We start from the raw sequence: 22,401 nt of genomic DNA on the forward strand, positions 1-22,401 counted from the left end.
CACTTATGAAATTATACTTTCCATTTCAGTGTTTTTATTGTTTGCAAATATATACTCTGCCATTTCAAATAAATATAATCAATTACAAATAATAAACATTGAAATGAAGAACTGGCACTTTCCATTGATGGTTTTCATGGTCTCCTCACTCCATTATCTCTCTCTCTCTCGCTCTCTCTCTCTCGGTCTCTCTCCCCCCATCTTTCTCTCAGTACTCTGTGTTCAGCTGTATCCTGGCTCTCATAGCTTGTGGAGTGTTCCTGAGGGTGAGCTTTGAGCTTAAAGTGGTCTTCCTCACCCTGGCCTCCACAGCCTACTACATCATCATCCTCAGCGCCAAGGCTGGTCTCTTCAGCTGCTATGGACAAATGCTTTACAACCAACTCAATGAAAGCAGGTACTATATCATGTGTTGTGTACCAGGCCTGGGGTAGATTCAGTTTTCAATTCAAGAAGTGATTCAGGAACATTTATATATTATTAAGTCATTTCTGATTTGTTTTCTATGAAGGTTGTTTCAATTAATTAATTGAATTCCAATCCACTTACTGAATTGACCCCAACACTGTTCTGTAATGTGCATCAAACAGCTGGTACTATATCCTACCTGGTTTATACTGAGCTTTACTTTAGATTACCTCTAACCCCTGAGCTCTGTGTTCCAGAACTGAGGACTCTGGGACCATCCTGAGAGCATTGGGGCTGGTCAAACACCCTAAGGTGATGAGCTGCATATACATCACCTTGTTCCTGGTCACCATGCTCATCATCTCATTACAGGTCAGGACATGTTCCTCTTCTTTGTTGGCCTCTGTTCTCCTCTCATTGTCTTGACCCCTCTCTTCCCCTACCCCTCTCTCTTCCCCTACCCCTCTCTTCCCCTACCCCTCTCTTTTCCTCTACCCCCCTCTCTTCCCCTACCCCTCTCTTCCCCTACCCCCCTCTTCCCCTACCCCCCTCTTCCACTACCTCTTTCCTTTTACTACTAAATGACCACATCACTTCTGTCCCGTAGAATGAGTCATGCTTCCGCCAGGACTTCCTTCTGAAGAACAAGAACCGTACGGAGCAGGATGAGATCGAGACCAGGGAGAACCTGAACCGCCTGCTCCTGGAGAACGTGCTGCCGGCCCATGTCGCTGCGCTGTTTGTTGGGGAGAATAAAAAGAACGAGGTGGGATTCCTCACAAACACTTTACTTACTGAGAAGTACAAGGTAGGAGTCCAGGATGGATGACTGGTAGTCGACTGAGTCCAACTCATCCTCCCCTACTCCTCCTATCTGCACTGGGGTCCCATCTCCACTGGCCTGCACTCACTAAAGCTTAGTGGGAAACACTTAGTCGTGGAATTGTTTGGATTTACCCGTAAATGGTTTATTATGATTTCCAGTAGTGTGGTTAAGGGATGGAACCCCCAGGGTAAGGACGGTCCCACTTCTATGGATCATTGTACCGTATATCAGTGCCTGTCTCACCCCACCTACCAACCCACAGCTCCATGAATCAGCCCCTTCATCGGAATTGTGATTTGTGATGTCATCTTTGTGTCAGCATGGTAGAGACAGAGCCACTGCATTCTTACAGCAACATCCTCAACTCCTACTGCCCCTACTCACAGCCACTCTCAAATAGTCCACATTCAACGTCCTCAACTCCTACTGTCCCTAATCACAGCCACTCTCAAATAGTCCACATTCAACGTCCTCAACTCCTACTGCCCCTACCCAGTCACTCTCAAATAGTCCACATCAACGTCCTCAACTCATGCTACCCCTACTCTCAGCCACTCTCAAATAGTCCACATGATACAGACATAAACACACTAGACAAACCACTGATAAGCATAGTCACTTAATAAAAGTTAAAAGAAATGAACAATATTTATTCTGAACAAGTTTGACAATACTCTGTAATATATTTTTGTCTTACTTCATAAGATATGACAAACTTGCAGAAATTCAGAGCTTGGCCTACATTTACCGCTGAAGGCTATGGACATCCCCTCCACTATGATGTCTCCCTCACTCTGGCCCTCCACAGCCCAGGCACAGTGTTATGACCAGCGTGTCACCTCTAAATCACCATGGACATCCCCTCCACTATGATGTCTCCCTCACTCCGGCCCTCCACAGCCTAGGCACAGTGTTATGACCAGCGTGTTACCTCTAAATCACCATGGACACTCTGACACACTTTGACTAAGGTCTTTAAGTCAGTGACGGAGAAAATAATTCAGCCTTTCTATAAATCTGGTTGAACTATTTACTCTTGACATGTTTTTCTGGAAGCACAAACACAACAGAACAGCTATTTGTGTTTGACATGTAGGTTACAGCCTGAGAAGTAGTCTACTGAAGCTGCTTCAGTTAAAGATGAGTGTTCATCAGCTTAGCTTGAACACTGCATATACCTGACAATAGTAATCCCAATTGATGACACATTGTCAAATCAAACAAACAACACAACAAAAAGCATGATAAAAAAAACCAAGAATAAATATGCTTTGAAGTTTTCCTCAGAGATTTGACATCTAGGAGCAGAAGCATGGGACTTCGATGGCCTCACTCTCTACCAGAGAATGGGTTTTAGAGGCCCTGTTTAACATTGGCTCCTCTTGTACAGCCTAATCACTGGCTATTTCCTTGCCAGACGTCAACACAGTGAAAACAGTTAGGAACGTCTGGCACTGGAGGAACTGTTGTGGTGTCTGTCTCTCTCAGCATTCTGAATTAGCTTTCTCTTAAAGATGTTGCTCTGTGCTCTAATGTCTCCTAATATTTCTTGTGTGAACCTGAAACTTCCCTGTATCTCTGTTGTGAAGTGTATGTCTATGTTCTTCTACTTAGTGTTACTACATGGCATTGCCTCTTAAGTTGTACACCTCCTTCCTCCTCAGGACCTGTACTACAAGTCATATGACTGTGTGTGCGTGATGTTCGCCTCGGTACCGGACTTCAAAGAGTTCTACACAGAGTGTGACATCAACAAGGAAGGTCTGGAGTGTCTGAGGCTCCTCAACGAGATCATAGCAGATTTTGATGAGGTCAGAGAACCGCTGGCAGCCATCAACAAACAAAAATTGCACATGTCCCAGTAATAGAAATAAGTACACAGCTAACCCTGGCTCACTTATCCACTTGTTTACCCACACACAGCTGCTCTCCAAGCCCAAGTTCAGTGGAGTTGAGAAGATCAAGACCATCGGAAGCACTTATATGGCAGCCGCAGGGCTGAGTGGCACCCCAGGACAGGAGAATAACCAGGTAGCTACTAACTATTTGACCCAGGTCATGTGGCCGGGAGGGGGGTTACACAGCATGCAACTGTGCATACCTTTTGATTTTCTATACTATAGAACTTTACCATAAAACCTGGTTAATGACGCAGTATAGATAAAGTTGGGTATGTACATTTGAAGTCAGAAGTTTACATGCACCTTAGCCAAATACATTTAAACACAGTTTTTCACTATTCCTGACATTTAATCTTAGTAAAAATTCCCTGACTACCTGGCATGATGACTCCTTGCTGTCCCCAGTCCACCTGGCCGTGCTGCTGCTCCAGTTTCAACTGTTCTGCCTGTGATTATTATTATTTGACCATGCTGGTGATTAATGAACATTTGAACATCTTGGCCATGTTCTGTTATAATCTCCACCCGGCACAGACAGAAGAGGACTGGCCACCCCTCATAGCCTGGTTCCTCTCTAGGTTTCTTCCTAGGTTTTGGCCTTTCTAGGGAGTTTTTCCTAGCCACCGTGCTTCTACACCTGCATTGCTTGCTGTTTGGGGTTTTAGGCTGGGTTTCTGTACAGCACTTTGAGATATCAGCTGATGTACGAAGGGCTATATAAATAAATTTGATTTGGTTTGGGTAGCCTTCCACAAGCTTCCCACAATAAGTTGGGTGAATTTTGGCCTATCCCTCCAGACAGAGCTGGTGTAACTGAGTCAGGTTTGTAGGCCTCTTTGCTCACACACACTTTTTCAGTTCTGCCCACAAATGTCTATAGGATTGAGGGCTTTGTGATGGCCACTCCAAAACCTTGACTTGTTGTCCTTAAGCCATTTTGCCACAACTTTGGAAGTATGCTTGGGGTCTTTGTCCATTTGGAAGACACATTTGCGACCAAGCTTTGACTTCCTGACTAATGTCTTGAGATGTTGCTTCAATATATCCACATAATTTTCCGTCCTCATGATGCCATCTATTTTGTGAAGTGCACCAGTCCCTCCTGCAGCAAAGCACCCCCATAACATGATGATGCCACTACCGTGCTTCATGGTTGGGATGGTGTTCTTCTGCTTGCAAGCCTCCCCCTTTTTCCTCCAATCATAAAGATGGTCATTATGGCCAAACAGTTTTATTTTTGTTTCATCAGACCATTTTCCCAAAAAGTACGATCTTTGTCCCCATGTGCAGTTGCAAACCGTAGTCTGGCTTTTTTATGGTGGTTTTGGAGCAGTGGCTTCTTCCTTGCTGAGTGGTCTTTCAGGTTATGTCAATATAGGACTCATTTTACTGTTGATATAGATACTTTTGTACCTGTTTCCTCCAGCATCTTCACAAGGTCCTTCGCTGTTCTGGGATTGATTTGCACTTTTCGCACCAAAGTACGTTCATGTCTAGGAGACAGAACGCATCTCCTTCCTGAGCGGTATGACGGCTGCGTGGTCCCATGGTGTTTATACCTGCGTACTGTTGTTTGTACAGATGAACATGGTACTTTCAGGTGTTTGGAAATTACTCCCAAGCATGAACCAGACTTGTGGAGGTTTACAATGTTTTTTCTGAGGTCTTGGCTGATTTCTTTTGATTTTCCCATGATGTCACCAAGAGGCACTGAGTTTGAAGGTAGGCCTTGAAATACATCCACAGGTGCACGTCCAATTGACTCATTATGTCACTTAGCCTATCAGAAGCTTCTAAAGCCATGACATAATTTTCTGGAATTTTCCAAGCTGTTTAAAGGCACAGTGAACTTAGTGTATGTACATTTCTGACCCACTGGAATTGTGATACAGTGAATTATAAGTGTAATAATCTGTCCGTAAACAATTGTTAGGAAAATTGCTTGTCCTAACCGACGTGCCAAAACTATAGTTTGTTAACAAGACATTTGTGGAGTGGTTGAAAAACAAGTTTTAATGACTCCAACCTAAGTGTATGTAAACTTCCGACTTTAACTGTAAGTAGTAGTGTCCTGTGTGTGGACTTCATGATGAACTGTGTTGTTTCAGGACCGAGATAGGCAGCAGGCACAGATGGGGAACATGGTAGAGTTTGCCATTGCCCTCATTGGCAAGCTGGATGGCATCAACAGACACTCCTTCAACAGTTTTAGACTGCGTGTGGGTGAGTAAAGCTTGGGCACATTAACTATATTCATTAACTACCCATTACGTCTGCAATGCGTTCGGTTCCATCCATCTTTATTTGGGTTTCATTCTAGTGCTAAGAGTTTTTCCTGAACACCTGCACCTGACCTGGTCAGGATAAATTGTGAGCTCTAGTTATAGAACAAAACACTCCTGGCCCTGTGATACCCAGTCTATCTAACCACGTAGGACATTCTTTCTGTCCCCACAATATCTAACATTGACTCCATGATTCCGCTGGTCTCCCTGTGTACTGTTGAGACAGTTCTCAGACAGCTTATTCTGAGCAGATCCCCCAGGCTTTAGGAAAACATTTATAATACTTGAGATAAAAGCACACATTAGGGTTTTAATACAAACACAGAAAGCTGGCATGAAATACAAGAAAATAAAATTCAAAGGACTTATTCATGTGTCCCAAGAAAAATCTAAATAACAAATGAAGTCCACATAATTCTCCCTGGAAGACATTTTTTATTAAAACGCAGATTCCAACATGAACAACTGGCAGTGGTGGCAGGTAGCCTAGCGGTTAAGAGTTGGGCCAGTAACCAAAAGGTTGCTGGTTCGACTTACCGAGCTGACTAAGTGAAAATTCTGTCGATGTGCCCTTGCGATACCCCAATTGCTCATGTAAGTCGCTCTGGATAAAAGTGTCTGCTAAATGACTAAAATGGCTTTGGCTCCCTGTGGTTGACTCAGCCAGACAAGCTGATGGCACTTGTTTGACCCTGTTAGTGTATATCACTGAATTGAGCATGTCATTTGTATTTTATTTCCAGTTCTGTGTCATCATGCTCTTCTCAGGCATAAAATCGGGTCAGTCTAGCTGATAGTCAGTGTCTTGGTCATCACATTCTAGTAGACTACTCTACAGTATGTGACTGGTTTATTCCCAGCAGGTATCTTGTTATGTGTGCCCTGTGTCACTGTCTGCCTGCCTTTCACAGGCATTAACCATGGGCCTGTTATTGCTGGGGTGATTGGAGCCAGAAAACCTCAGTATGACATCTGGGGCAACACCGTCAACGTGGCCAGTAGGATGGAGAGCACTGGAGAGCTGGGCAAGATTCAGGTTCAGTACAACAACCTAGTATTGTCCTTGCTAGTCTGGCTGGAGAGATGAACTATAACCACACAAAAACCATGGCTGCATGCATTCAGCATAGTAATGTGTCTTGTTCCTTGCTTCGTCTGTTTCTGCTCCAGGTTACAGAGGAGACGTCAGACGTGCTCCAGAAGCTGGGCTACTCCTGTGAATGCCGAGGCCTCATCAACGTCAAGGGAAAAGGCGAGCTGACAACCTTCTTTGTGTGTACGGACATGAGCAAGCAGCAGGGAATGGGCCTGAGCTGAGGTCTACGGTGAGCACACTACTGTGTGTGTGGACTCTGGGCCTGGTAGCGCATATGTGTGCTGGGTCGGTTACAGGACACAGTCTAGCATTCAGCACAGACTAATTACATGAACGCACATAAGTTAACATGCTTAGACTAAACCTACTGGAGCACACACATATAATCCATCCCAGTGCTTCAGTCAGCGATGATCCTGACCGGACCAGATCAAGACTTGAAGACGTGGTCCTAGAGGTTATATTTTGGATTATTCGTGTTTCCAGGAATCCCTTTGGGAGATTCTTCATTGGAAATAAATGCTTAGTGCTGCTGATTTTTTTTTGAGAGAGATATAGTTCTAATGTATGCATTCAATTAGACTGACATGGAGGTTACGTCAAGCACTGGTCGTCGTCATACTGGATTCTATCACCTAATACTCCTAGAACCTTGCTGGAATCATGAGATGCAACAAAAACATCTTCAGTCTGCTCAAAACTGAGCTGTTTATCAAGCAAATGGTGACAAACAATGGAGTGAGTGCTGCTGCATGTGGAGTGACAGTGTACAGTACATACTCGCTGCCATGGTTTTCTAGACCTTAAAGGTAGACTAAGCAAAATGACATTGTCATGAGGTGCAAGACTTGTGCACGGGTTCCCTTCACGCTGTTACAGCGTGGTAGCAACAGAACCAAAACAGCGGAGAAGTTTAAACTTGCGCTTTAACGCGCGGTTGTGGAAATTGACCCACTTTGGTTATATCGCTGAGTCTACCTTTAACAGTTTGTTTAGTGAACAGTCACCCTCTAATCATTTCTTATTTTTCTGTTTGTACGACCATGGGACTAAATGTAAATATCGAAGCCAAATATCCTGCCTACTGAAACAGCTGAGACCGATGGACAGTTTATATGGTATGATGTCTTTCAAAAATAAATTACGAATAAGTGCTATATGCACAGTAAAACATTCTGGTCACTAATGAAAAGCTTAATTTGACTGAAACAAAATGATCTTCAGAGCCTAACTCAGTGCTGTGCACTATGCTTCAGCCATATTAGTTGTATAGATTGCATTGACTAGCCAACAAACTGCAGTGTCTTATATGCTGCCTGTGAATCGCTGGTCAAACTAGTATTCTATTTGGTGTTCTTTGTGTACCTAAACACACAGGTTAGAATAATACTATGACAATGCCCTTTTAGTATAAGCGCCATTTAGAAAAGACCACCTGAAATCTCAGCCTGTTTGGTGGGATGGAGTTTTGGCCAGGCAGTAAATTAGTAAAGACCGATAAGAGTTCCAAACCTCTCGGCCAATAACAGCTTGTTTTCAGCTCTCCACTCCCCAATCACACCACTGTCAGTCCTAGCAAAGAGGCAATTTAGCTAAGAAGCTGTTTGAGCATTGTTTAATTAAACAATCACAGTAAAATACTTAACTGTTACCCATAAATGATTTGATAGATAAAGGTCCAAGGCAGAAGTTTAAGATATGGAACACTGACTTGTCCTGTGGCCTTACTCAATGTCTGCCGTGTTGCTTTCATGTTGTCTGAGGACTAAATGGGAGTTTACATTTTGTACAGTTGCGCTAAATTGTTTCGCAAGTTGATATTTTTAAAGGCTGAATCCCAACTTGATTATGAAGACATAAGGTGACAAATGGCTTTATATATAAAAGGTTTAAAAGAAATGCAAACAAAGAACCTTTTTGAACACTACAACAGAGATTGGATGTTATCAGGAGGATGGTTGCTGTGAAATTCCATTATACTGCGATGACTGGAATCTGCTGAACTTCAGGCAAGGTATCCATTGGCTCAGCATCAACTGGAATCAAGATAACGGGAATAGCTTTGACATTTCAATTCATATGTAGCCATAACATTTTATACACCGTAACACCATTCAATACAACTTTACTACCTCAGGGGCAATTAAGAAGGTAAGTCAGTTTTGCAAGTAGACTTACTACTTCACTGAACACGTTCACAAAATCAACCAGCATATGGTTAGAATGTTTACTACCCATGAACTAAATAACCAGAGAAACAGATGCCGGGTGGTTTAAGCCTACCTGTGGTGAGGTCTATGAGTGGTTCATCTGCCTCTAAGGGCAGAGCAATGCCCATGGCCCTCCTGATCCCGTACACACTGCTCACATCTCCTGGAGCCACCTGACTGGTCAGTTGGGCCAGGTTACCAGTCACCTTCTCAGCTACAGGGAGACAAATGGGAAATTATATTAGAGTCCAACTTCAAGCCAAAAGGTGGAGTCCAAATAAAGATCACTGGTAGTGGTGTAGCTGAAAAATGGATGGCCCAGGAATTTTTTCCACTGGAATTAACAGAGTCAAAAGGAAATAGCTGACAGAAATTCATGTTTAGTTGTTTCTGGTTGCACTATTTCTTTACATGGGAAAGGTGATATCTAGTCAGCTGCACAACAATGACTTCAACCGAAATGTGTCTTCCTCAACCTTTTGAATCAGAGCCCCCCCCCCCCCCCCCCAATAAAATACAGAGTGGAATTCCATTCTCCTTTAAAAAGAAAAGGAAGCGTTACCCAGTTGCAGCTCCTTGGTGGTTGGGGCTAGCAGGCAGATAATGTTGGGGGGCTGCTTGACACTCAAGCGTTCCCTCTGCGCTTCCTGCAGCTCGTGGAGGAGCTTTGTAGTCTCATCCAACTTCTGCTGGAAGTGTTGGGCCTCTGATGCACAGAGACATATACATACACTTAAATATATTAAGGAAGCTTGCATTGACCTGTGCAGGATCATCTACAATGGGTTCTATTTCTTGAATCTGCCCTCTTATCTTCATAGACTACATTCAACTGGGACTGCATAGGGCCTACAACAGCCCAGGGAGGCTGCAGGAGTCAGAAACGCCTCAATTACCTTGAGGAAAGGTTTAAGCCTAGGGGATTTAAAATGTAACGCTTGGGCTCTCAGTAGTTTGAGAATTAACTGGCATGCTGTCGGTTTGCTCAGTTAGAGCTGATCTTTACCCTCAGAGAGGAGGTCCGGTGGAGTCTGGAGGTCCAGGCCGACCACAGAGCCCAGGGAGGCTAGTCTGCTTTCAGTCTGCTTGCTGGCCTCCGGATCAACCACCTGAGGGAAAAACAGAAGGATGAAAGAAAGGTTAGTAAAACACATTTTTGTTTGGATTCCAAGTCACCCAGTGCTGCAGTCAGTGAATCTTTAAAATTGCATTCCTGAAAGGAGGCCCATCAGCCAGGCCAGCCCTTTTCTGGTAGCTCCAGTCGATACCTCTGCCAAGCCCTTTCCAATAAAATAAAGAGCAGCAGCAACACCCAACCAGGGAATGAGAATAAACTGGACACTGGCCAAGCACAGCAAACAGCCAGGTACAGAGAGTTGCAGTGTGCTTGAGACACCTGATTTTCTTTACTCCAGCCTCTACACTGCTGTGACTGAGGAGCCATTCAGCCGCCCAACGAAGGAGGCGCAGAAATAAAACAGACATTTCCACATCCCTGACAGTGTGTGAACAGACCTGGTGTCAGGGGCTGGTGGAGAGAGGCAGTGTTTTGAAGGGGAAATGTTCTTTTCATGTGTTGGATCATGGCAGCTAGCTAACAAGCTATAGCAGTTGGGTCGTGTGGGGGTGGAGCAGGATAGCTGGGGTTCACTTCAGGAGGGTGTAGTTGAGACCTAGGGTGTGGCGTCTCCTTTATCTGCTGAGGTTTAGTGTCCTAGTGTATCTGAGACTTACCTCCATGTCCTTGTCTCCAGTCTCAGCGGTTTCTGTTGGCCCTTGCTCATCTGGACGGGTCTGACAGGCAAGAACACATCAAGTTTAGTATTGTCCAAAGAAATGTTAAAATAACTGTAGCCATAATTCCCATGCAGATACATGCTTAATGGTTCTACCTCTCTCAGGGTTTTGGAGTGCTCCCCGTTAGTCAACGCGTCCAGGAGGTTGTCTGCCAGTTTGTACATGTGCTCCTCCGATTTGGACAGGAACTCCGAGAGGCTGCAGACACAAAGACAAACACATTACATCAGTGTGTATGGTAGTCACATTTGGTCTCCTCTCAGAAGCAGCAGTAGGGTCGTATCAGGTTTACCATGTGGTTTTAGCCTCCACCACAGTGAATCTCATCCACACCAACAGAACCATAAAATGCCTACTCATATACAAACCCAATGAAATACAGGGGCATCTGGACTGTTATGAGCATGCTGGAATGCTCAAAGCTTTGTTTGTTTGGAATTATTTACTGTAAAGTAGGCTCTTGTTATTGTAAATGTCAGATCCGGACCATAATATTACACCGTAATGTAGGGGGAGGATGAGGAGCAACATGCATACCTCTCAGATCCCTGGAGGCTGGCTTCCTCTCCATAGAAGGAGTAGATCAGGTCAGAGTCCTCTTTCCCAATGTTGGCGAAGCTCGAGTCGTAGGCGGGCGCGTAGGAGGTGTACGGACCATAGTTCATGTACGATACTGTGAGAGTTGGGTTACATTACAGCTCGTAAACACTGATGGAGATACAGGACCACAGGCTGAGAGCTCAGCCTCTCACAGAGATACATTTATAGGACTATGAAAAACAGATTTTTATAGAATCACAATCTAACAAGGCTACATGACCTTAGGGAAAAACAATGTTGCCCATGAATGGATACATTAAGACTGGTATGTTGGTTGAACATTGGCTTTATACATGCGTTTCTATACAAGCTCTGGGTTCAGATGAAGAGGTTATTCAGCCCCTCTTGGGAGACGATATAAGAAATGCCTTTTGATTATTAAACCTTGTCACTAAGGCCCCTTCAGCTTACCTGGTGTGACCATGTTCCTCTTGTCCTCCTTAAAGCCCTGCAGGGTGTTGATGCCACTCTGCAGCCGGTTGGACATCATGCCCAGCTTCACAGGGCAGTAGCCCACATCTGTAGAGATAAGAGTAGATTGAGAAATAGAGGCTCATTTACAATTAAAATCTGATTTTATTACACTTGATATAGTTAACAGTTAGAATCAATCATGGATTCCTGTTTCCCCATGTTGCACAAATAGAAATGGATATAGCGCAACGAGCTAATTGCGGGCGTGACTGACTGGACCTACCTCCAGCCACAAGGTCGACTGGGTTCAGGATTGCCAGTGTGGTGGAACCATCAGACTTTCTCCTCTCAAAGTCCAGCTACATAACCAAATAAAACAATATTTGTATTATTACATTAGTGAACATAATGAATACGTTCACTAAATTAGACCATACATTTCCTATATAGCAGATGGGGTAAGAGAGCTTGGTTGGCATAAACAGTTTAAGCCAATTCCATAGCCCATAGCTCTCACCTCACTCTCCAGCCCTCTGTTGGACAGTTTGCCTCCTGAATCGTCAATGAGCTTACGAATCTCCTCAAGCTCCTTCTCTGCCTGACTGACGACCTTGGACACTTCGTCTTTGGAGTCGTTGTCTTTCCTGGAAGTATTGGAGAACAGATTATAGAGGAGTAGGAGACTTTCAACTTAACTGATTCATAGGGTTTCATTGTTCAATACCAAAAAAAGGATCAGCAGAAAATATGAATTTATTTTGCTGGCAGCCATTAGTGATTACAATACATTTTGAAACAGTCATAACATCTAAATCTAATAGAGAATACATTTCATGCTATAGCTACAGTACATGTTCCCAATGAATATGCTGCCAGTATACTTTCAATCAAACTTCACATCAAATCTTAAGTCCTCATGCTGTAGTCTTATTTGCAAAAGCATTTCAAATCAAATATTTGTTGCATGCGCCAAATACAACAGGTGTACCTTACAGTGAAATGCTTACTTTACAAGCCCTTAACCAACAATGCAGTTTACAAAAACACCTAAAAGTAAGAAGACATTTTCTACTCATTACACCTCAGTGGGGTTTACAAGGACAACAACTCGTAGGTTTCAGAGAGTGATTGGTGTGAAACGTGCTGCATAGTGCTGACTGAACACAAGACCTGACATGCTCAGAGGCATTCCTTTCGTTATCGCTCATCCTCCAGGCAGATTCTGTAGAAAGAACTAATCCACCAAACACTTGGACACTATCCATGACTTAATAACATTAGTGTGTAATACTGCTTGCTTGCTTCCTGGTTGGGATCTGCGTCTGGCAAATGGCCAGGAACAGCTTCTCACAGTCTAAGCTATGAACAAGCACCGTAACCCCTATCTGTAGTCTAAATATTAGTTTATGTAAATTGTGTCCGAGATCAAAATCCATATGTTGACTAAGTAATTAATACCTAAAAGCATATTGTCAGTGTTCATGTGCAGGGTAAAGTTATCACGGTACCTGGGAGTGTTTGGTGCAGACTGGGTAGTCTCGCTAGGATCTGTGGGGCTGGGGCCGTCTTTACACTGGTCCATGCTTGAGTTCCCCACCTCTCCAGTCTTACTTGACCGGTTGGCTGGGCTCTCTAGGTCAGCCATGAACTCAATACTCTGCCTCAGGCTCTCAAGCCTCTCCTGTGGGACAGCGAGAGAGTTGACTTTGTTTCACCGCAATTTACACCACAATCCATTGTTGTTCCAACCAAGGGGTGTTGTGATTACAGGGCACCAATTATAAAACAAAATAAACTTTGTGGTGAAGATTCATATCTAAACATTCAGGGGTATGGATATGGCGCCCTCTGCTGTTCATGTGGCAACTAGCGATTATTTCACTCAGGCACAAATATAGGGCCAGTTTCCTAGACACAGATTAAGCCCAATCCAGGACAAAATTCCATATGCATGTGTGATGTATGTGTGATGTATGTGTGATGTATGTGTCAAATTTCCTTCTGTAGGCGCACTCTCCTTACCGGGCGGAGGATCTTCATGCCAGAGTGGAGCAGCTTCCTGGCAGCTTTGTGGTAAATGGTCTCTGGCTTGTTGTAGATCATGGCATTCTCACACATGATTCTGAAGTCCACCTGTATCAATGGAGACACACGGCAGTCAGTCACTGGACTCTGTATATGTTTAACGTTGGGTTTCTATTTAAAGCAACACCTCAGGCTTGATTGTCAATCAACCCACTGCTTTAGAATGAGACGACAAAAGAAAGCTATTCTGAAAGTTATTTGTCAAGAAGGTGGAGCAGCTGACAGGTGTACCTTGAGCTCCTCTAGTGACTGGTAATACTCATTCTTGACTTTCTCCTTCATTGCGCCAAAGTCCATGGGCCGCTTGATGATCGTGGAGTAGCCAGGAGCGATAAGGTCAGTCACAGGGAACGAGAAAAACGCACTTGGGTCTTTCCTACAGGAGAAAGTCAGTTATTGCTTTGTTAGGCCTCAATGCAACATTTATTTTACCAGGTAAGTTGACTGAACACATTCTCATTCACAGCAACAACCTGGGGAATAGTTACAAAGAAGAGGGGGGGGGTGAATGAGCCAATTGGAAGCTAGGGTTTATTAGGTGTGAGGACCAGATTGGGAATTTAACTAGGACAACAGGTTTTTAAAAATGTTTTATTTAACTAGGCAAGTCGGTTAAGAACATGTTCTTATTTACAATGACGGCCAAACCCGGACGACACTGGGCCAATTGTGAGCCGCCCTATGGGACTCCTAATCACGTCCAGTTGTGATACAGCCTGGAATTAAACCAGGGTCTGTAGTGACGCCTCTAGCACTGAGATGCAGTGCCTTAAGAGTCTGGGTACAGCAGTCTATGATAATTGCCATGGGATCTTTGACCACAGAGAGTCAGGTCACCTGGTTAAAAGCCCATCCGAAAGACGGCACCAGGATATTTTTTTATAGACCAGAGGAAACAGACTGCTAATCAATTCATTGTCAATGTCTTATTAACAAGCTTCACCTTTGGAGCTGTCTGATAAGCTGACTCAATGCTTCCTGCAGTGGGGTCAGTTCTTTCTCTGAGAATGAGAGAGGGAAAAAGCACACGAGCAAGTGAGGGAGCGAGAGGAAGAGTAAGAAAGATAATGGTTAAAATGACTTCATATATCAATAGAAATGAAAGGCAAAGAAAGGATTATGGAAAAGTTGCAGTCATTGTAGAAACTGGCAAGTAACTTACCTTCCACTTTACTCAAAGAGGACGCCAGATCTGAACGGATAGGGGTCCTGCTCGCCTCCCTATCATCCCAGTCTGTATCAGCGTCCTGTCCCTTCTTCTTCTTCGTCGTCATCTAAATGCACCATAAGCATGTTTGTTGACACTTCATTTTTGAAACATCACCTGTCCGTCAGTCTATGGGCCAAATAAACTCCCATTTGAATTACGAAAATCAAAAGCCTCTTAAGTTTAAGTATTGGGCTCTTGGGCAAATCCATGTGGTCAGAGCGGAATTCCTCTAAAAGATGGTCTCTGCTCCACTCAGTTGGTGGAGTTCATCAAACATATTGGCTTGTGAAAGTAAAAATGCCAAGGGGGTGAACACATTTGTTGTCTTACAACCTGGTATAAAAATATTTTTAGGGGTTTGTATCATTTGATTTTCACAACATGCCTACCACTTTGAAGATCCAAAATATTTTGTGAAGCAAACAAGACAAAAAAACAGAACTATTCACCCCTCCAAAGTCAATACTTTGTACAGCCACCTTTAGCAGCAATTACAGCTGCAAGTATTTTGGGGTATGTCTCTATAAGCTTGGCACATCTAGCCACTGGGATTTCTGCCCATTCTTCAAGGCAAAACTGCTCCAGCTCCTTCAAGTTGGATGGGTTCCACTGGTGTACAGCAATCTAAGTCATACCACAGATTCTCAATTGGATTGAGGTCTGGGCTTTGTCTAGGCCATTCCAAGACATTTAAAGGTTTCCCTTAAACCACTTGAGTGTTACTTTAGCAGTATGTTAGGGTCATTGTCCTGCTGGAAGGTGAACTTCAGTCCCAGTCTCAAATCTCTGGAAGACAAACAGGTTTCCCTCAAATTTCCCTGTATTTAGCACCATCCATCATTCCTTCAATTCTGACTAGTTTCCCAGTTCCTGCCGATGAAAAACATCCACATAGCATGATGATGCCACCACCATGCTTCACTGTGGGGGATGGTGTTCTCAGGGTGATGAGGTGTTGGGTTTGTGCCAGACATAGCGTTTTCCTTGATGGCCAAAAAGCTACATTTTAGTCTCATCTGACCACAGTACCTGCTTCCATAAGTTTGAAGAGTCTCCCACATCCCCTTTGGTGAACACCAATGTGTTAGCTTATTTATTTCTTTAAGCAATGGCTTTTTTTCTGGCCACTCTTCCGTAAAGCCCAGCTCTGTGGAGTGTACAGCTTAAAGTGGTCCTATGGACAGATACTACAATCTCCGCTGTGGAGCTTTGCAGCTCCTTCAGGGTGATCTTTGGTCTCTTTGTTGCCTCTCTGATTAATGCCCTCCTTGCCTGGACCGTGAGTTTTGGTGGGCGGCCCTCTCTTGGCAGGTTTGTTGTGGTGACATTCCTTTCAATTTCTTAATAATGGATTTAATGGTGCTCTGTGGGATGTTCAATATTTCAGATTTTTTTTACCCAACCCTGATCTGTCCTTCGCCACAACTTTGTCCCTGACCTGTTTGGAGAGCTCCTTGGTCTTTATGGTGCCCCTTGCTTAGTGGCGGTGCAGACTCTGGGGCCTTTCAGAACACACACACACAGATCATGTGACACTTAGTCCACCTGTGTGCAATTAACTAATTATGTGACTTCTGAAGGTAATTGGTTGCACCAGATCTTATTCAGGGGCTTCATAGCAAAGGGGGTGAATACATATGCACATACCACTTTTCCATTTTTTTTAGAGTAAGTTATTTTTTTTCATTTCACTTCACCAATTTGGACTATTTTGTGTATGTCCATTACATGCAATCCAAATAAATCCATTTAAAATTACAGGTTGTAATGCAACAAAATAGGAAAAACACCAAGGGGAATGAATACCTTTGCAAGGCACTGTAGGTGGAGCTTAGTCAGCTAGCACCACCCATGCCATGGTCTCCCCTAGATATTTCCCTCAAAAAAACAGTACAAAGGCAAACAGGGGCTGTAATGAAAATATGGATTCCCAAACTCACCTTTTTCTTTTTATCAACTGGTGACATGGTATCATTCCTTTCCTTATCCTTTTTCTTCTTCTTTTTCTTGTCCTTGTGTTTCTCTAAATCTGGATGTTCGTCAAATGTGTTTTCAAAGCTCGAGCTTCCAGTCGTCACCTCATTTCCAGCAACCTTCAGAACCAATTTAAGTGGTCTCTCTCCGTACTCTGTAGATGGGACACATTGGGTTAGCTTTAAGTACACTGCTCAAAATAAAGGGAACACTTAAACACAATGTAACTCCAAGTCAATCACACTTCTGTGAAATCAAACTGTCCACTTAGGAAGCAACACTGATTGACAATAAATGTCACATGCTGTTGTGCAAATGGAATAGACAACAGGTGGAAATTATAGGCAATTAGAAAGACACCCCCAATAAAGGAGTGGTTCTGCAGGTGGTGACCACAGACCACTTCTCAGTTCCTATGCTTCCTGGCTGATGTTTTGGTCTCTTTTGAATGCTGGGGGTGCTTTCACTCTAGTGGTAGCATGAGACGGAGTCTACAACCCACACAAGTGGCTCAGGTAGTGCAGCTCATCCAGGATGGAACATCAATGCGAGCTGTGGCAAGAAGGTTTGCTGTGTCTGTCAGCGTAGTGTCCAGAGCATGGAGGCGCTACCAGGAGACAGGCCAGTACATCAGGAGACGTGGAGGAGGCCAACAACCCAGCAGCAGGACCGCTACCTCCGCCTTTGTGCAAGGAGGAGCAGGAGGAGCACTGCCAGAGCCCTGCAAAATGACCTCCAGCAGGCCACAAATGTGCATGTGTCTGCTCAAACTGTCAGAAACAGACTCCATGAGGGTGGTATGAGGGCCCGACGTCCACAGGTGAGGGTTGTGCTTACAGCCCAACACAATGCAGGACGTTTGGCATTTGCCAGAGAACACCAAGATTGGCCAATTCGCCACTGGCGCCCTGTGCTCTTCACAGATGAAAGCAGGTTCACACTGAGCACACGTGACAGACATGACAGTCTGGAGACGCCGTGGAGAACGTTCTGCTGCCTGCAACATCCTCCAGCATGACCGGTTTGGCGGTGGGTCAGTCATGGTGTGGGGTGGCATTTCTTTGGGGGGGCCGCGCAGCCCTCCATGTGCTCGCCAGAGGTAGCCTGACTGCCATTAGGTACCGAGATGAGATCCTCAGACCCCTTGTGAGACCATATGCTGGTGCGGTTGGCCCTGGGTTCCTCCTAATGCAAGACAATGCTAGACCTCATGTTGCTGGAGTGTGTCAGCAGTTCCTGCAAGATGAAGGCATTGATGCTATGGACTGGCCCGCCCGTTCCCCAGATCTGAATCCAATTGAGCACATCTGGGACATCATGTCTCGCTCCATCCACCAACGCCACGTTGCACCACAGACTGTCCAGGAGTTGGTGGAAGCTTTAGTCCAGGTCTGGGAGGAGATCCCTCAGGAGACCATCCGCCACCTCATCAGGAGCATGCCCAGGCGTTGTAGGGAGGTCATACAGGCACGTGGAGGCCACACACTACTGAGCCTCATTTTGACTTGTTTTAAGGGCATTTCATCAAAGTTGGATCAGCCTGTAGTGTGGTTTTCCACTTTTAATTTTGAGTGTGACTCCAAATCCAGACCTCCATGGGTTGATAAATTGGATTTCCATTGATAATTTGTATGATTTTGTTGCCAGCACATTCAACTATGTCAAGAAAAAAGTATTTAATAAGAATATTTCATTCATTCAGATCTAGGATGTGTTATTTTAGTGTTCCCTTATTTTTTTGAGCAGTGTATGTTCCCAAATATTTGATTGTAACCAACGCAAGTTGCTACTGACAGTTCGCTAGCCGGCTAGCTCAACTGTGAGGTAGCCAACTAGTTAGCCAACATAACTAGCGATGTTGCAAACAGATCACCAACATGGCGAGTTGGCTAACGTTACCTCTCCACCGGCTAAAATATGTAAATGAGTAAACTATGTAAATAACTTGCTAGCCATTTCAAAGTTCAATCTTTGGTTCAATGCATTTAGGATACATGATAAGGCGATCAGCAATAATCGAATTAGATATCTATTAATTTTAACATCTGTTAATGAGCTCGGTACATATGGCTAAGCTAGCTGGATAAGTTAGCTAGCTAACTTGCAGTGAATTCAAATGGGTGATTATGCGTTAGCTAACCAAAGCTCGCGCTAAAACAGCTATGCAGCGCAAGCCTTTTGGTGGCCCAAGGAATTCAACCAATACCAGCGCATTGGATATCTAAATGTGTCTTACCTTCATATTTTTCAGACTTGTGCTTTTTATGCTTCTTGCCCATTTTTTATATGGTTTGAATCTTTACGCTAGCTGACAGCCAAGTTCTTTGTTTTCTCTCCTGGAAGGGATAGCAATCGATTGCAGAGTGCTTTGTTTGGTGCAGCGCCGCGTGTCGGCTGGAGTTTAAATCACATTATTTTATAACCATGTGCAATGTTTATTTGTACATAAGCCAAACCTACATAACATGTCCAGTGTCCATGTTGTATGTTTTTACTGTAGTTAATTTTTTTTTTAAACGGTTTTTATTGTGTCAGAAATGGTCCCAGGCTGTATCACATCCGGCCGTGATTGGATCTTCCAAAGGGCGGTGCACAATTGGCCCAGCGTCGTCCGGGTCGGCCGGTAGGCCGTTATTGTGAATAAGAATTTGTTGTGAACTGACTTGCCTAGTTAAATAAAGGTTCAATATATTTTTTTTTAAAGGACACAAGAATGTATCAACTTTGGTCACCTGTGGGTGGCGTGATTAACACAGCATTAGTCTCAAGGTTTTCCTAGATTTTTAAAAACTGGACAGCAGATTCAGAAGCAGTGTAGGCCTATAGTACATAATGATGTGTGTGATTGTCCTATCTCCCTCTGACGTCATCACATCCTCCTACTGAGTAATTGTGTATAGTAATAAATGGGCACTTGCTTTAGAAGGTGAAGCACCTCAAGGTTATCAGATGCCCCTGGCCCGAATAGTCAGGCAGACTGGTTAAAACAGACAGCACCCCAAGGTTATCAGATGCCCCTGACCCGAATAGTCAGGTAGACTGGTTAAAACAGACAGTGCCGAGAGGGTACCCAAACAGAGAGGAACGGAGGGTGAATGCAGCCTCTGATGTGTGAGTAACAGGCTTCCCCTCCGTGCCCTCTCTGGAGCCAACTAGGATAGACAGCTAGACCACTGTTTCTCACCTATTTGTTTATGGAGCCTCACTTTGGAGACACGATAGGGAGTGAATAAGTTAATTTACTCTGAGAAAATGTATAGAAATAAATTAGGTCCAGAGACAGTAACTTTGACCCACTAACTTCCTCATGGCGGTTGCCTGTCCCACTTTCCATTCCCCTTCTCTGTGACTTTTCACTTTGACCAGCAGGAAAGGCCAACCGATCCAGGACACATTTTTATTGTATGTTTAGATTTCCCTGAGGCAGCCCCCACAGGCCATTCACTGCATAGTTTACTTTACATTTCCACCAGTCCAGTCTGCTTTTAGTCCTCTGTCGGACTGTCTTAGTGTGGATGCCCACACTCTACAACAGATAGATGATAATACTCTAACGTGAACCTGCTTTGAAACACTGGATTGTTTCTCTATCATGTAATAACTCCTATTGTCATTATGGATCACAAATAGGAGTTTTACTTGCCATGGCCTGGGCCCAAGACCAGTAAACTGTGAACTGTCAAAAGGGAGAGATAGCCTAAGCTAACTCTTGTACATGGCTTATTATTAGGACACTGCACAGGCTTCTGCTTTGCCTCCTCTATCCCCTTCAGAGCTGTTATGCTCTGTTAAATCGCCACATATTTTACAGGCCGATGAATGACAGATGTTTTATTCATGGAGGGAAGATAGTGTGCATTCTTTGAAGCACATTCCAGGTTTTATGAAGAGGCAGAGGATGGGGGCCGAGAATCCAGTTGCTCATATTCAGAATTGGTGGAAACGAAAAGAAACAGAATCGTCCATTCCGACCATACCTTCCTTTCAGATGGAAAGGAGATTCTGAGGCTCTGATGAATGTATAATTTTTCATCAATGGCTAGGCAAAATAATCCTCAACGAATTATAATTTATCTGAATATCAACTCCTCTACATTTTTGTGAAGTGATCATATTTTTACATTTCAAGTTGATCATTGAGGATTTTAGTTGTATTCTATCTGTACAGCTGTACAGTTTAGCGTTATCATTGCCTGGCCCATGCAAGCAAATACCATTTTTATTTTGCCCTTAAGGATAATCATTTTAAGCAGTGAGGTAAATCATGTCAGTTGATTTAAAAACCCATCACTCTGGTTCAGCTCAGGCTTAATACTGTCACTGTCTGGTGAGTTATGATACAGAAGCCTAAAGGAGGAGCAGTGTCGTAGCTTCTTTATCAATAGTCTTGACTAATATCTGCCTGTGTTGTCACTCTCTATCCCTCACAAGCCTTGGGGAGAGAGAATCACTGTCCAGTACTCTGTGTCCCTTGAAACTGAGATAAGGCTCAAACCATTCAACACTGACATGTCAAATCTTCACTTTTCTTGAGGCAAGAGCTTGAATCAGCTAACATTACGGCTGAAAATCACTAAAGCTACACTGAATACCTATAAACATACGACACTTTCAGTGCATTTGAAGGGATGTACTGTAACTCAATAGAAAGTTGTATAGCGTGTGTCCCAACCTGTACCCCTACTCCCCAGCCCTTATTCCCAGCCCCCTCCTCTGCCTGTTTGCCTGTCTGTACTCTGTACTCCTACTCCCCAGCCCCAGCTCTTATTCCCAGCCCCATCCTCTGCCTGCTTGCCTGTCGGTACTCTGTACCCCTACTCCCAGCCCCCTCCTCTGCCTGTTTGCCTGTCTGTACTCTGTACCCCTACTCCCAGCCCCAGCCCTTATTCCCAGCCCCATCCTCTGCCTGCTTGCCTGTCGGTACTCTGTACTCCTACTGCCAGCCCCATCCTCTGCCTGCTTGCCTGTCGGTACTCTGTACTCCTACTGCCAGCCCCAGCCCTTATTCCCAGCCCCATCCTCTGCCTGCTTGCCTGTCGGTACTCTGTACTCCTACTGCCAGCCCAGAGAGGCCATGGGATCCATCTGTTTAATTTAATCTGTGGCTCTGCACACGCTTTGGAAGTCCATGGACGTCTCAGGATTAAAAGGAGATCGGTTACACCGAACAGGGCTAACAAATGGCAGATGTTGTGAAATTCATTATCCCCTGTCACAACAGAGGGGCTGAGGGGACCCAGAGATTCTTTTCCACATGAAAGCATGCAGCATCCTAACGGAACCATGGGAAACCGCTTCCCACTCTGTGGCCTGTATGGAACGAACATGTTTGGTCTCCATACATTCACAACAAAAACACAAACAAGGGGGCACAAAAAAGGGTTTGAAATGGTTTATCTGTCTTGCACATGGTTTGGGTTTGACCAACCAATCAGCACTCAAGATATGCACAGTGTTTATATGCCATTGTATAATTTGACATTTAAACCAGTGGAACAATCCAGTTTCTACAGTTTTAGAATACCAGAGAACCGTGTTGTAACATTTTTGTACAGACATTGGTAGTGCTTTTTTATGACCTTGGACAACCCAGTT

At 44.2% G+C, this 22,401-nt stretch overlaps 2 protein-coding genes across 5 annotated transcripts in view; one reads left to right on the top strand and one right to left on the bottom strand.

Annotated features, from left to right (window-relative positions):
• The window catches only part of LOC139411600 (adenylate cyclase type 2-like), a 77,557-nt gene extending 69,142 nt beyond the window's left edge, over positions 1-8,415 (top strand). For 2 of the 4 annotated variants that reach the window (XM_071158165.1, XM_071158163.1), the window contains 8 exons: positions 213-397; positions 666-780; positions 1,016-1,174; positions 2,899-3,045; positions 3,158-3,265; positions 5,244-5,358; positions 6,332-6,456; positions 6,591-8,415. In XM_071158165.1, the coding sequence (XP_071014266.1) occupies positions 213-397; positions 666-780; positions 1,016-1,174; positions 2,899-3,045; positions 3,158-3,265; positions 5,244-5,358; positions 6,332-6,456; positions 6,591-6,737 (1,101 nt within the window). In that variant the 3' untranslated portion in view covers positions 6,738-8,415. Of the gene's footprint in view, positions 1-212; positions 398-665; positions 781-1,015; positions 1,217-2,898; positions 3,046-3,157; positions 3,266-5,243; positions 5,359-6,331; positions 6,457-6,590 lie in introns of all 4 variants that reach the window. The other 2 variants (XM_071158162.1, XM_071158164.1) reach the window with 1 other exon arrangement.
• Positions 7,201-19,171, bottom strand: LOC139411602 (bromodomain containing 7). The gene is made up of 17 exons (XM_071158166.1): positions 19,043-19,171; positions 16,773-16,960; positions 14,785-14,896; positions 14,566-14,623; positions 13,854-13,998; positions 13,560-13,670; positions 13,046-13,218; positions 12,055-12,181; positions 11,821-11,896; positions 11,535-11,642; positions 11,061-11,196; positions 10,619-10,721; positions 10,461-10,520; positions 9,733-9,835; positions 9,289-9,432; positions 8,800-8,940; positions 7,201-8,552 (listed from the first exon to the last, which is right to left on the bottom strand). The coding sequence occupies exons 1-17, from the start codon at positions 19,083-19,085 to the stop codon at positions 8,491-8,493; spliced, it is 1,890 nt and encodes a 629-aa protein (XP_071014267.1). The 5' UTR covers positions 19,086-19,171; the 3' UTR covers positions 7,201-8,490.
• Between the last annotated feature and the right edge of the window lie 3,230 nt (positions 19,172-22,401).

This window comes from Oncorhynchus clarkii, chromosome 6 (genome assembly GCF_045791955.1).
Source record: "Oncorhynchus clarkii lewisi isolate Uvic-CL-2024 chromosome 6, UVic_Ocla_1.0, whole genome shotgun sequence".
NCBI lineage: Eukaryota > Metazoa > Chordata > Actinopteri > Salmoniformes > Salmonidae > Oncorhynchus > Oncorhynchus clarkii.